The following is a 15,960-nucleotide window of genomic DNA, read 5'->3' on the forward strand; positions in this document are numbered from 1 at the left end:
TAGAAGGAATTTTAAGGTCTCCATGAATTTGGAGGGTTTGTGTTTTTTTGTTGTTTTTTTTTTTGGTTTGTTTTGTCAAAGGGTTAGGGATATGGATTAAATTGAAATGATAGTATCAGGTAGTATGATTCCAGAATTTCTGTGTTTGTGTCTTCACAGGTACCCAAACTATGTCCCACTTTGTAAACTGGGGAGCATTTCAAGGAGATGGTCTTGAATCACGAGATTCAAATAATTTAACACCCCTTAAAGGACAGTCAAAGAGAAGTGTAAGTCAGAGAATTTTAATTAAAATATCATTGTAGGATAAATGTCCAATGAAGAAATATACCAGAAAACCATCATTTCTGATCCAAGTATTCTTTTAAGATCCAGTCATCCATTTATGCATCAGTTTACCAAATATTTATTTCTGTATAGGCATTGTGCTGGGCACTGGACATACAAAGACAAAACTGAAATGGTCCCTTCCATCAAGAACTTCACATACAGAGCAAAGCTATGTCATTTCTCAACACTACTAGGACATTTGGACTAGAACACAGGCTTGAAAGACAACATGGCATAGTGGGAAAAGAAGCATGAGGGTTGCCATGTCAAAATATGCTATCTGGAGAACATTGAACATATCATTTAACTTTTCCTTGCCTTAGTTTCCTTATCTATATAAGGCAGCATTTTGTAATGGATAAGGTACTGGACTTGCAAGGTGATCTAGGTGGTTAAATATTGTCCCAGACCTGTAGTAACTGTAACCTTGGGCAACTCACTTAACTTCTGTAAATATCAGTTTCCTTGTGTAAAAGTAAAGCGATTGGAAGGTCTTTTTCAGTATTGAATATATGATTATATGATCTTCAAGGAGAGTAAGAATGGAATTTCTTCTTGCTCTAAATCTATGAATTAATTTAGATTTTTATTCTTTTCACCTCTCACCTGGACATTTACATAAATTTTTATTTTGTCTCTGCATCTAGCTGGCATATTGATATTCTGAAAGCCCAGGCAAGACTGAGTCACTTCCCTACTCAAGAAACTTCATTGGTTCCCTATTGCCTCTAGATTCGAATATAAACCCTTTTCTCTGGCACTAAAGGCCTCCATAATATGGGTTTAATCCTTGAAATCTCAGAAATCAATCATTGAAAAGCACAATAGCCATCTAGTCCAATCCAAAGTTGAAATGAATCCCTAACTGTGCTGTGCCTGACAAGTGGTCATCCAGCCACTTAAAGCTGGGGATGGGGTGGGCCCATGACCCAATTGCCTCTGCCCATTTCACTTTTGAACTAATTTAATTGTTAGGAAGTTTTTCTGACATCGAGCTCTAGATTTCCGTCTTCTGGATACTCTTCTGCTTGTCGTAGCTTTCTTAAGCCAAGGCACTAAGAAATAGCTCTCACCTAGAGAACTGAGTCTGAGGGTGCAAAGCCCAGCAGGATTATCACCTCTTTATTCAGAGAAATTTTACTCCCTCAATGCAGCCCAAGATCATACTAGCTTTTTTAGATGCCAATGACTTATTAAAAGAAACTGAGAGTAGGGCAGCTAGGTGGCTTAGTGGATTGGGAGCCAGCCCTAGAGATGAGAGGTCCTGTGTTCAGATCTGACCTCAGATAGCTCTGTGACCGTGGGCAAGTCACTTACCCCCTATTGGCTACCCCTTATTGCTCTTCTGCCTTAGAGCCCTTGATCCCAAGACAGAAGGTAAGGGGGAGAGTGAGAATTTTCAATTAAAAATTGTTGAATATCAGATGTTCAGGTGTTGAGAAGTCAGTGGCATTGTGAGAAAATGGAAATAGCACATGTGAATTTTAAGGAGCTGGGAAATAGGGATTAAAGATTATAATGAGAGGGCAAACTCTCATCATCAGGAGGGAAGGATCCAAGGGCACCAAGTAGGGTGGCTGACCTTGACAAAAAAAGATTGCCTCTTTAAGAATCTTATGGGAACAAAGAAAAAGAAAGTTGGTCATTTTCCTGAAGTTATTTGAGGGTAGGAGGGGAGAGATGAGGGAGATCATGTCAAGTGAATGGCCTCAGTTTCATGGTAAGGCATGAGATGAAACCTTCTGCTGAGTAGTAATTGGAGAATGGTGGTTCAGCTGACTTGGGGAAGGAGGAGAGGGTTTGGAATGAATAAATGAATGAATGAAAAGCATTTATTAAGGACTTGGTACATGCTCAACACTGATATGGTGCTGGTGTTACAAATACATTGGATTAAAGCTATTTGTATGTTCATGTTATGATTACCAAGTCATGTTGGCTCTCCTCCATTCAACATCTTATCATCCTTTACCATGCCCTCTTCTAGTGAATTCCTGTAATAAGCAAATTCCTATTTGATCTTCTTGCATCCTATCTTTTTACCTCTAATACATCTTCCCACATAGCTGCCATAGTAATCTAAAGCACTTCTGACCATGTCTCTCTGTTAAAAAACAGAACAAAAAAAAATAAAAACCACACCTTTAGTGGTATTAGATAAAATACATACTCCTGGCATAAGCCCTTCACAATGTATCTTCAACTTATTTTTCCAGGCTTATTTGTCATCACCTTATCCCATGAATTCCAGCCATACTGGCCTCTAGGCAATTTTGCATCTGTCACCTCAGCGCCTTTGGCAAGGCTGTTTCCCTTACCTGAAGTAATACTATCCCCTTTCCTGTAAGAACTTCCTAACTCTATTCAAGACTCAGCTCAAGTGCTACAAAAGAAGTCTGTACTGATTCTTTCTGTTAGTAATTTTTCCTTTCACCCCTTGCCCACACCTTGTGTTTGTTACATTTTGTATTGACCTTTCTGTGAACATGCTTTCTCCACATTAGAATGTCGGCACCTTGAGGGTTGAAACTGCTTTCACTTTTGTCCTTGTATCCCCATCACTTAGCATAATATCAGACACACATTGTACGTAGACTTTTCCTCAAAGAGCCTAAACTTCTAGATAATCCACCCAGAAGACAATAATGAAAAAGAATAGGAAGAAGAAACTTAAAAGAGGGGAGAAGGGATGGAAGTGTTACCTTTCCACTGAGAGGGGATACTTCTTTCCCCCTTGATGATTCACCATAGTCTTTGTATTAATGCTGACTATAATCATCATGACAAAATTTTACAGCAACAAAATAATTTAGATGATCCTGAGTTTGTATTGTCTTGTCTTGATAAAAAGATTGATCTTTTGAAAAAGTTTGTTTCTATTAGATTTTTTTGACTGCTCCAAGTTCCTAATCAATTTATTTAAATTCTAGTTAAGAACAAGAAAAAATGAGACACGGTCTCAGCTGGAGGATTCAACAAACAAACAATTTCTATCAGGTATCAAGGTAGGTACATAAAATAATCTCTGGACAAATCAATAAATTTAACAGATATTAGAAATAAATTATTTCTAAATCAATTAAAAGATTTTAATTTCCATTTATATGAGTAAGTTCAAATATAGAAACAAAAACAAAGATTATAATTGTCTACATTGGCTAGTCAATAAGCATTTACTAAAACACTGATGGCGAACCTATGACACTGGTGCCAGATAGCACACAGAGTACTCTTTGTAGGCACTTGGCTACCCCACCACCACTAGTTCATTAGTAAAAAGGCAGAGGGACTTGAGCAGAACTGCTCCCCTCCCTCTCTCTAAGGAGTCTGAGGACATTTTTTCACATCCCCGGCCCTCTGCCCAGCAGCCCAATGGGAGTGCACAGGAAGTAAGGTGGGTGGCTCACAGGCAACAGCTGGAGGGGAACAGAGAGCTCAGGCTACTCCCCTCCCCCTCTTCACCTGTGCTGACTGGGCATTTCTCTGCCCAGCAGTCCAAGGGGAGCACTTCTTCCCTCCCTATGTAGGGTAAGGGGGAGGGGCCGGGCACTTCATTTCTAAAAGGTACATCACTGTACTAAGACCCTATGACTATGCTAAGTAATATGCTAAATTGTGTCTATAAGCCCCCCCCCATCCCCCTTAAATCTTTACCTTTTGTCTTGGAATCAGTGGTAAGTATTATAGTTGTGACTTGCCCAGGATCATATAGTTAGAAAGTGTTTGAACTCAGATTTGAACCTAGGACCTCCTGTCTCCAAGTTAAATATCCACTGAGCCACTTGGTTGTCCCTGTCCATATACTTTTGTTCCTTACAGATTAATTTTTTAGAGGTATGTTTAATTTAATGTCCAAATCTATGTTTTTTCAAACACCCTTTTAAACTTTTTTCACTCTTGTTTTTCTACCTTGTGTTTTGAGGAGGATTCTGTTAATTCAAAACAACTTAAGGGTGGATATTAGGGTTGTGTTTTGAGTATAAAGTGAGGTTTTCATGACACTAAAAAATTTAAACCCTATGCAAAGGAAATAAAGTAAAATCTAGATTAATTGAAATTTTTAGGAAACAAACTTAGGCCTAAACATCTCAAATGCATGACAAAGTGCCTGGCACATAGTAGTTGCTTATTAAGTGCTTATCACTTGCTTAGTGTAGTGTAATAACTTAATTGTTATTTGTTTATCATTCCCAATATCCATCCCAGTGTGTAGATTTGAAAGCATAGGAAATTGAACTGTGGTTGCACTGATACCAGACCATATCCTGGAAGATGCTTTTTCATACAAACTTCAGATAACTTTTTCTTGGAGATTTGACTCTTTCTCCTAATGGTGGTAATAATGAGTCTTTTTAATTGAAATTTTTTCCATATTAGACAACATGGCATAGTTAGAAATGCTAATTTTAATCCTTGTAGTGACTCGATCTGAATCCAGCACTTTAAAAAACAAAAACATTGGTTTTTCACAGGATGTGAACCTTTTCTTGTTTTAAGTCAGAGTTCTTAACCTAGGATATGTGAATTTGTTTCTTTTTTTAATACTTTGAAAATTATATTTTCCTACAATTGATTTCTTTTGTATCCTATTTATTTTATCCTGTGAATTTAAACACATTCTGTGGAGGGGTCTTGGTCTATCAGAGGGGCCCCAGAATCTCCATTTGAGATGACATTAGATTCAGGTTGGAAGAGGACTAAGTTGTCTATAAATTCTAAAGAGAAATGGCGATTCAGCTGGGTGGCTTAATGGATAGATAAATCGATCTGAAGATGAGAGATCCTGGGTCCAAATCTGGCCTCAGATACGATTCTGGACAAGTCATTTAATTTCACTTGCCTAGCCCTTACAACTCTTCTGCCTTGGAACCTTAGGTTTTTGTTTTTTTAATGGAATCTTGAGAAGTAAAGTTTGAATATGAAAGTAGGAAGAAAATGCTCTTAAGTTCTCTCTCTATCCCTGCATAGAATATTTAAAGTTGCACAGACACGTCTCTCTGATTCTTGCCTAATTTATGAATAAACAAATTCTGACTAACCCTGCAGCTCCATGCAAAGTATTTCCCCCTATTCCCTCCAACCCTCCTAAATGATCTGCAGAGGTCTTCTCCAGCTTATTAGTTTATGATTACAAGTTATTTATAGATGAACCATTTAATGGTTCATTGGCTAAAGCATCAAAGTTGTTATCCAAGGATTTTAACTTGGAATCCACTTTCAAACTGCAACTTTGTTAGATTGCAGTCTTTACTTATTAAATATCAATTACATATACATTAATGATGCCACTGGTAGTGAATGTGAATGAAAATGAGAAAATATCCTAGTCATAATACTTTAGAATTTTGATTTTACTGGTAGTAGTATATATCATGACCGACTGGAATTCTACTTGTCTTTCAGGATGCTTCTGAAAAACACCTTGACCAACAGTTGAGTAAGTTTTTGGCTGATAAACGGACACCTGACTTTCAAATTACTATTGGTCACATAGTTTCAGAACTGGTGGGAAGGTGTAAGACAGAACCACCTTTTTATCCTCAGAGTAGTCTCGTACAACTCATCCAAACTCAAGTACTTTCTTACAGGTAAAAACTTTGAATTGCTTAAGGATAATTTTGTATGCATTACATTCCTTTTTGTTTGTTCGTTTTTTGGTTCCCGCACATTCTTTATTGAAAAATTAATTTAAAGTGTCCTGAGTATGTACTACATTCTTGTGACATATTGTATTAAATGCCAGCTTTAGGGGGGATTAGACATTATTTTTACAAGTGAAATTTGCTTGGGATCTTAAAATAATTTAACATTTTTTGTTTTTCCTTCAGTTTGTGCCCTGACTTGATGGCAGTTGTCTTAGAAAAGAGAGATGTACATTTGTTACAGCTCTGTCTACAGCAGTTCCCTGACATTCCTGAATCAATTACCTGTGCTTGCTTAAAGGTTTTCCTAAGGTACATGGGAAATAAACTGTTTTTTCCTTTATTTCAGTTCTAACTATATCTTATCGTTGTTATTGTTTTAACTTCAGACATTTTAATTTTTTTATTTGAAAATTTTTATTTAATTACTTTAGAATATTGTCCCATGGTTACATGATTCATGTTCTTTCCCTCCTCTCCTCCCACTCCCCACCCCCACTCCAGGTAACCAACAAACAATTCCACTGAGTTTTACATGTGTCATTGATCAAGACCTATTTCCATATTAATATTTGCATTAGGGTGATTGTTTAGAGTCTACATCCCCAATCATATCCCCACCGAACCATGTGATCCAGCAGTTATTTTTCTTCTGTGTTTCTACTTCCAAGGTTCTTTCTCTGATTGTGAATAGCGTTCTTTCTCATAAGTCCCTCAGAATTGTTCTGGATCATTGCATTGCTGCTAGTAGAGAAGTCCATTACATTCAATTGTGTCACAGTGTATCCATCTCTCTGTATGATGTTCTCTTGGTTCTGCTCCTTTCACTCTGCATCAATTCCTGGAGGTCCTTCCAGTTCACATGGAATTCCACCATTTCATTATTCCTTTCAGCACAATAGTATTCCATCACCAACAGATACCACAATTTGTTTAGCCATTCCCCAGTTGAGGGATAGCCCCTCATTTTCCAATTTTTTGCCACCATAGAGCGCGGCTATAAATATTTTTGTACAGGTCTTTTTCCTTATCTCTTTGGGGAGTGGTATGGCTGGGTCAAAAGACAGATAGTCTTTAGTGCCCTTTGGGCAAAGTTCCAAATTGCCATCCAGAATGGTTGGATCAATTCACAACTCCAGCAGCAATGCATTAATGACTACAGAATTTTTAAGAATAATTAGAAAATGAAGTCTTTGTTACTTTTCTTCCTGATAAAGATATTGCTATTTTGGTTTATACTAATCAGTTATTAGGGAGGAAAGGGAAATTGTGAAATCATCAGAATTAATTTCATTCTAATTTATGTCATTTTTTCTTCTTGTAGCATTGGTGATGACAGCCTTGAAGGGACAAATGTGAATATGGAGTCGGTTATTGGTTACATTGACTTTCCTCAAAATGAGAAAACAGGAAAGAAAGAAGTTCTTCAAAATGGTTTCAGTCCAGTACTTTTAGAAGAGGAAAACATTGATGACAAGTTAAATAAATCAGATGGCATGATGAATACTACTCTGACATGTCCTGTAACTCCCCAAAAGGCAGCTTTACTGTATCCTTTGAAACATGAATATTTTTTCTGTATCTTTTACTATGTGGTGACCTAGTAGTACTTTTTGGTATTTTAACTTAGTATTAAAGTGGTTGAAAGACATCATCATATAATAATAATCCTGATTTAGGGTGAGGAAGATGTGGGTTTAAGCTCTATCTTTGATATTACATCCTCACTATAGAATCATGAATAAGCCACATAGCTTCTCAGTGTCCCAGAGGACTTGCAAAGATTCTAAATTACAGATAGGTTGATGCTCTGCTTGGTGGAAAGTGTTTTATTACATAAATAGGAACTCCCCACAATGGTGAATTAACATATCTATATTAACTGAAAAAGTTGTTTTGTTTTCCTAAGTGATATTAATTGTAATAATGGACATATTTGAGACTATTTACCCAAACCCAGTTCTTTTATCCAATTAAGGAAATGGAATTATTCTAAAGTAAGAGTTCTAATTTCTAAATATGATAAATGTCATAATCAATATTCCTAATACAAAGTCTTAAATTTTAATATTTACATGGCAATTCATAGAAAAAAATTTTCACAGGCAAAAGTAACTACTTTTTTAGTGTCGGTTTGCGAATTAAAAGTTTTATACAAATTTAAGAAAGTATCTTCATAGTATTTTTGATACATCCTTAAAGTTATGCTTATTTTTCTTGAGTCCTGGGTAGAAATGCAATTCTCCACTCAGCATATAGTGAAACATTTCTTTTGCCCAATTTGAAAGACCTCACAGTCCAACATGTCATTGTAAGTACTCTTTCATAAAATTTTTTAAGTTCTATTTTTCTTTCAGGTTTTGCTATCATCTAATCTTGTGAAAGTAACAGCTTGGCCCAAACCTAATGTTGAGTTAAAATTGAGTATGTGAGAAACTGGGGAACTTGAAAGAAAATGTTAAACGATCATGTGGTATCACTCCAAGTTAAATCTCAGAGGATAGCTGAAAGTAAATAGACACTAGAAAGAAAGGAAAAATAAATAAGGAAGGGAAAGGGTTGAAAGACTTATCTGAGTATTTTCATTCATATAACAAAAATGTTTGTTGTCACTTTTCTTTATCCTAGCTATTTCTCCAGTATTTACATTTCCTTTATGAGAAATGTAGTGAAAATGCTAGTATGACTCTTCCAGGACCCTGTCCTCCAACCCTGAACCAGGTGAGACAATGATACATTTACTTTGTTCTGAAAGTTAACTCTGGTTATAAGCAGAGTTTGGGGTGAAACCATGACAGGTGATCAGAATTGAGTTTCATTGAGGAATTTCACTAGATTTCATAGTTCTCATAAATGACCATTACAACACATCCCTCTCTGCCCCCAATTAATATCCTTTTGGTGGTTGTATTTAAAACCTGAAATTTTTGTAAATTTCCCATCTTGGTAACCTTTTGTACTCCTAAATAATACATTGAATACATGGAGCAGTGAAAGAATTTTGGTTTTGTGTCAAGAGAGATAAGGATTTAGTTTCCCACAACTGAAATTAATCATAACACATGTTTCTTTTTTTTAAATTATATTTTATTTGATCATTTCCAAGCATTATTCATTAAAGACAAAAATCATTTTCTTTTCTTCCCCCCCACCCCCCATAGCCGACGAGTAAATCCACTGGGCATTACATGTTTTCTTGATTTGAACCAATTGCTATGTTGATAATATTTGCATTAGAGTGTTCATTTAGAGTCTCTCGTCTGTCATGTCCCCTCAACCGCTGTATTCAGGCAGTTGCTTTTCCTCGGTGTTTCCACTCCTATAGTTTATCCTTTGCTTATGAATAGTGTTTTTTTCTCCTAGATCCCTGCAAATTGTTCAGGGACATTACACCGCCACTAATGGAGAAGTCCATTACGTTCGATTATACCACAGTGTATTAGTCTCTGTGTACAATGTTCTCCTGGTTCTGCTCCTCTCGCTCTGCATCACTTCCTGGAGGTTGTTCCAATCTCCATAGAATTCCTCCACTTTATTATTCCTTTTAGCACAATATAGCACATATACCACAATTTGCTCAGCCATTCCCCCATTGATGGGCATCCCCTCGTTTTCCAGTTTTGGGCCACCACAAAGAGCGCAGCTATGAATATTTTTGTACAAGTCTTTTTGTCCATTATCTCTTTGGGATACAGACCCAGCAGTGCTATGGCTGGGTCAAAGGGTAGATATTCTTTTGTCGCCCTTTGGGCATAGTTCCAAATTGCCCTCCAGAATGGTTGGATCAGTTCACAACTCCACCAGCAATGAATTAATGTCCCTACTTTGCCACATCCCCTCCAGCATTCATTACTTTCCATAGCTGTCATGTTAGCCAATCTGCTAGGTGTGAGGTGATACCTCAGAGTTGTTTTTATTTGCATCTCTCTGATTATAAGAGATTTAGAACACTTCTTCATGTGCTTATTAATAGTTTTGATTTCTTTATCTGAGAACTGCCTGTCCATGTCCCTTGCCCATTTATCAATTAGAGAATGGCTTGATTTTTTGTACAATTGATTTAGCTCTTTATAAATATGAGTAATTAAACCTTTGTCAGAGGTTTCTATGAAGATTTTTTCCCAATTTGTTGTTTCCCTTCTGATTTTAGTTACATTGGTTTTGTTTGTACAAAAGCTTTTTAGTTTGATGTAGTCAAAATTATTTATTTTACATTTTGTGATTCTTCTATGTCTTGCTTGGTTTTAAAGACTTTCCCTTTCCAAAGGTCTGACATGTAAACTATTCTGTGTTTACCCAATTTACTTATGGTTTCCTTCTTTATGTTTAAGTCACTCACCCATTTTGAATTTATCTTGGTGTAGGGTGTGAGGTGTTGATCTATTCCTAGTCTCTCCCACACTGTCTTCCAATTTTCCCGGCAGTTTTTATCGAATAGTGGATTTTTGTCCCCAAAGCTGGGATCTTTGGGTTTCTCGTATACTGTCTTGCTGAGGTCGCTTTCCCCCAGTCTATTCCACTGATCTTCCTTTCTGTTTCTTATCCAGTACCAAATTGTTTTGATGACAGCTGCTTTGTAATATAGTTTAAGGTCAGGGACTGCAAGGCCCCCATCATATGTGGTTTTTTTCATTATTTCCCTGGATATCCTTGATCCTTTGTTCTTCCAAATTAACTTTGTTATGGTTTTTTCTAAATCAGTGAAGAAGTATTTTGGTAGTTCAATGGGTATGGCACTAAATAGATAAATAAGTTTGGGTAGGATAGTCATTTTTATTATATTGGCTCATCCTATCCATGAGCAGTTAATGTTTTTACAATTGCTCAAGTCTAGTTTTAGTTGTGTGGAGAGTGTTTTGTAGTTATGTTCATATAGTTCCTGTGTTTGTCTCGGGAGGTAGATTCCTAGGTATTTTATTTTGTCTAAGGTGATTTTGAATGGGATTTCTCTTTCTAGTTCTTGCTGCTGAGCTGTGTTGGAGATATATAGAAAAGCTGATGATTTATGTGGGTTTATTTTGTATCCTGCAACTTTGCTAAAGTTGTTGATTATTTCAATTAGCTTTTTGGTTGAATCTCTAGGATTCTTTAAGTAGACCATCATGTCATCTGCAAAGAGTGATAACTTGGTCTCCTCCTTGCCTATTTTGATGCCTTCAATTTCTTTTTCTTCTCTAATTGCTACTGCTAGTGTTTCTAGTACAATGTCAAATAGTAGAGGTGATAATGGGCATCCTTGTTTCACTCCTGATCTTATTGGGAATGCATCTAGTTTATCCCCATTGCAGATATTAGCTGATGGTTTTAGATATATACTGTTTATTATTTTTAGGAATGACCCTTCTATTCCTATGCTTTCTAGTGTTTTTAATAGGAATGGGTGTTGTATTTTATGAAATGCTTTTTCTGCGTCTATTGAGATAATCATGTGGTTCTTGCTGGTTTGCTTGTTGATGTGGTCAATTATGTGGATGGTTTTCCTAATGTTGAACCAGCCCTGCATCCCTGGTATAAATCCTACTTGATCATGGTGAATGATCCTTCTGATCGCTTGCTGGAGTCTTTTTGCTAGTATCCTATTTAAGATTTTTGCATCTATATTCATTAGGGAGATTGGTCTATAGTTTTCTTTCTCTGTTTTTGACCTGCCTGGTTTTGGAATCAGTACCATGTTTGTGTCGTAAAAGGAGTTTGGTAGAACTCCCTCTTTGCTTATTATGTCAAATAGTTTGTATAGTGTTGGGATTAACTGTTCTCTGAATGTTTGATAGAATTCACTGGTGAATCCATCAGGCCCTGGGGATTTTTTCTTAGGAAGTTCTTTGATGGCTTGTTGGATTTCATTTTCTGATATGGGATTATTTAAGATTTCTATTTCCTCTTCTGTTAGTCTAGGCAGTTTGTATTTTTGTATATATTCATCCATATCTCCTAAATTGGTGTATTTATTGCCATATAATTGGGCAAAGTAATTTCTAATGATTGCCTTAATTTCCTCTTCATCGGAGGTGATGTCCCCCTTTTCATCTTTAATGCTGTGAATTTGCTTTTCTTCCTTCCTTTTTTTAATTAGATTGACCAGTACTTTGTCTATTTTGTTTGTTTTTTCAAAGTACCAGCTTCTTGTCTTATTTATTAAATCAATAGTTCTATCACTTTCGATTTTATTAATTTCTCCCTTAATTTTTAGGATTTCTAGTTTGGTTTTCTGCTGGGGAGTTTTAATTTGATCGCTTTAGAGTTTTTTCATTTGCATTTCCAATTGATTGATCTCTGCTCTCCCTTGTTTATTAATATAAGCATTCAGGGATATGAATTTACCTCTGATTACCGCTTTGGCTTCATCCCAAAAGGTTTGAAAGGATGTCTCGCCATTGTCATTTTCCTCGGTGAAATTATTGTTTCTATGATTTCTTCTTTAACTAAACGGTTTTGGAGTATCATATTGTTTAATTTCCAATTGGTTTTAGATTTGGTTTTCCATGTACCATTACTAATCATTATTTTTATTGCCTTGTGATCTGAGAAGGCTGCATTCATTATTTCTGCTTTTCTGCATTTGTGTGCTATGTTTCTGTGACCTAATGTATGGTCAATTTTTGTGAATGTGCCATGTGGTGCTGAGAAGAAGGTGTATTCCTTTTTATCCCTATTTATTTTTCTCCATATGTCTATTAATTCTAATTTTTCTAAGATTTCATTCACTTCTTTTACCTCTTTCTTATTTATTTTTTGATTTGATTTATCTAAATTTGATAATGGTTGATTTAAGTCTCCCACTAATATGGTTTTACTGTCTTTCTTCCTTCAATTCTCCTAGTTTCTCCATTAGAAATTTGGGTGCTATATTATTTGGTGCATACATGTTGATTGTAGCATCCCAAGCAAGGAGCGAACCCACAGTTGATTAATGATATTTCCTCATTGTCTAAAGTCCCTTTTAACAAAATATAATTACCTTCCCTATCCCTTTTGATCAGGTCTATTTTTGCTTTGGCTTTATCAGATATCATGATTACCACTCCTGCCTTCTTTCTGTCAGTTGAGGCCCAGAAGGTCTTACTCCATCCTTTAATTCTGACCTTGTGGGTGTCAACCCGCCTCATGTGTGTTTCTTGAAGACAACATATGGTAGGGTTTTGGATTCTAATCCATTCTGCTATTCGTCTACGTTTTATGAGTGAGTTCATCCCATTCACGTTCAAAGTTATGATTGTCATTTGTGGACTCCCTGGCATTTTGATAGCCTTCCCTAATTCTAACCTTTTCTTCTTCGGCTCTACCTTTTATTTAGTCCAGTGATTTACTTTGAATCAGTCCCCCTTGTCCCCTCCCTTGATGTTTCCCTTTTTAGTCCCTCCCTTTTTATTCCCTCCCCCTTCCCCCTCTCTTTCCCTCCCTTTTTGTTTTCCTCTTCCCCTCCTCCCCTTGGTTTTCCCTTCTCCCTACCCTTGTTGGGTAAGATAGACTTCAAGATCCCAATGGATCTGGATGTTTTTCCCTCTCAGAGTTCATTTCCCTGAGATTAAGGTTTAAGTAAAAAACCCTCTCTTCCTCTCCTTCTTATAGGAGTTTTCTTCCCCTCCCCTTCCCATGTGAATCTTTGTGTGAGAAAGATTATTCTATTTGGTCTTTCTTTACCCCCTATTTATACATTACATTTTCCCCACATGTTAGTATACATAGATTGATATAAATGTAGTCCTTATAGAAGAGAGTTTGAGTAAAAGAAGAAGATAACATTTTCCCCCTTTCCTTAATATTTACCTTTTCAGGTATTCCTTGCTCTTTGTTTTTCGGTATCAAATTTTCCACAGAGCTCTGGTCTTTTCTTTGCAAAAAGTTGGAAGTCTTCTATTTTGTTGAATGCCCATACTTTCCCTTGGAAGTATATAGTCAGTTTTGCTGGGTAGCTGATTCTTGGTTGAAGACCCAGCTCTCTTGCCTTTCTGAAGATCATGTTCCATGCCTTACGATAATTCAGAATAGAACTTACAAGGTCTTGTGTGACCCTGATTGGCATTCCTTTATATCTAAATTGTCTTTTTCTGGCTTCCTGTAGGATTTTTTCTTTTGTTTGAGAGCTTTGGAATTTGGCAATTACATTCCTGGGAGTTGTCTTTTGGGGGTTTAGTGTAGACGATGTTCTGTGAGCTCTGTCAGTGGCTGTATTGCCCCCTTGTTCTAGAATCTATGGGCAGTTTTCTTTGATTATATCTTGTATCACGATGTCGAGTTTGGTGTTTATTTCTGGCTTTTCTGGAAGTCCAATTATTCTTAAATTATCTCTTCTCCCTCTATTTTCCAGATCTGTCACCTTGTTGGTGAGATATTTTATGTTCTCTTCTAATTTCTTGGTATTTTGGCTTTGCTTTATTAATTCTTGCTCTTTTACACGATCGTTGTCTTCCAGCTGCCTGATTCTGGCCTTTAAAGCCTGGTTTTCCTTTTCAGTTTCATCACACCAGTTTTGTAGATGCGTGAATTTCTTTTGCATTATTACCCACTTTTCCTCCCAGAAGGCTTCCATCTTTTTGGTCATTTCTGATCCAAATTCTTCATGGGTTTGTGGAGAGTTTCCATTTCCTTTGGAAGGTTTCAGAGCATTTTCTTCTGTATCGTCTTCTATCTCCTCTGTATTTTGTATTTTGGCTCCATAGAATGTGTCCAAAGTCGCCCCTTTCTTCTTATTTTTCTTGGGATTTTGGGGCTTCTGTGCTTCTGTGGAGTTTGCCATCTCTGAATGGGGAAGATTAGCTTTTCTTATCTCTGTCTGGTGTTCAGAGGCTTTAGTCCTGGGCAGATTGTCGGTTCTATGAGCTTTCCCTGGGTTAAACTGAGTATGCCTTCAGGCAGTGACTTTCACTGGAACTGGAATGGAAGGGTTGGACCAGGGGGCCACACTCTCCCCCGGCTCTATCTGCTTCCCTGCTAAGGTGCCCCCTCGACTGGACTGGGTCGGGTTGCTTTCCGGAAGTTGCCTTCAGAATAGCTGGCCGTGAGGCTGTTTTGTTGGCCCTGAGGGTTGCTGTTGTTTCAGAGGACCCTGCTCTCTGCCGGGGAAGGAGCCGCGGCTTCCTGGAGCTCCGAGGGCAGTGACTTTCACTGAGACCCCGATAGAAGGATCCAGCTGGTGAGGCTGTCTTGCCCGCCCTGAGGGTTGCTGTTGTTTCAGACCCTTAGGTCCGAGTGATCTCGGGTTCTGGCTTTTGAGGGGGGCCGTACCTTTTGATCCAGATCCAGGTCCAGGAGGAGGATTCCCAGGGTCTGTGCTGTTGATCGTTTTGAATTTCGGCACCTTAGGAGCTTATAGGTTGAGATCGGTCGGGAAGGGTTTTCCAGAGATCTGAACTTTAGCTTTCTCTAAGCCGCCATCTTGACTGGAAGTCAATACATGTTTCTTAATCTCTCTAAGCCTCAGTTTTATCATCTTCAAAATGGAAATAATAATTATACTTAATGTCACAGGATGATAGTAACGCTCAGATGAGGTTGGGTTTGATAGCACTTTGTAAATATTAGAATGCTTTATAAATGTCAGTTATTTTTTGTTCAGTGGTATTTAGAGAGAAACTGTCTGGGGACAAATACAGCTAATTGAGTCCTATGTTATATGTAATGCTGTATGGAAAATGATGCAGAGGAGCAAAATGCCTTTTTTTAATTGAATAAAAAATATGAGAATATAAACTTATTAAAAGTTCCGATCAGTAGTCAAGACATAAATAGTTATTAAGCACCTACTATATGCTAGGTACTGTGCTAAGCACTAGGTATACAAATATGAAAAAAAGACACTTCATGCCCTCAAAGAGCTTTAAATTCATCTTTGGGAAAACTAACGGACAAATCAAGAGTGAGATAGACAGACTTGCTTCATTATGTTCTCATATATTTTTGCTTCCTCATTTTAAAAAATCTTTTTATTCTACTTAATTTGGATAATTATGAATGTTCAGTGTGGTGACCTTTTAAAAGGTTTATTGTT

The 15,960-nt window shown here is 37.0% G+C and overlaps 1 protein-coding gene across 1 annotated transcript in view; it reads left to right on the plus strand.

The window, feature by feature from the left end:
* The window catches only part of NOL11 (nucleolar protein 11), a 38,757-nt gene that overhangs the window by 20,259 nt on the left and 2,538 nt on the right, over positions 1 to 15,960 (plus strand). Inside the window, exons 10-16 of the mRNA XM_001370366.5 lie at positions 160 to 269; positions 3,261 to 3,335; positions 5,734 to 5,918; positions 6,159 to 6,284; positions 7,297 to 7,521; positions 8,205 to 8,283; positions 8,601 to 8,693. Of these exons, the coding sequence (XP_001370403.2) occupies positions 160 to 269; positions 3,261 to 3,335; positions 5,734 to 5,918; positions 6,159 to 6,284; positions 7,297 to 7,521; positions 8,205 to 8,283; positions 8,601 to 8,693 (893 nt within the window). The remainder of the gene's footprint in view (positions 1 to 159; positions 270 to 3,260; positions 3,336 to 5,733; positions 5,919 to 6,158; positions 6,285 to 7,296; positions 7,522 to 8,204; positions 8,284 to 8,600; positions 8,694 to 15,960) is intronic.

The sequence above is a fragment of the Monodelphis domestica genome, chromosome 2 (genome assembly GCF_027887165.1).
Source record: "Monodelphis domestica isolate mMonDom1 chromosome 2, mMonDom1.pri, whole genome shotgun sequence".
Classification (NCBI taxonomy): domain Eukaryota; kingdom Metazoa; phylum Chordata; class Mammalia; order Didelphimorphia; family Didelphidae; genus Monodelphis; species Monodelphis domestica.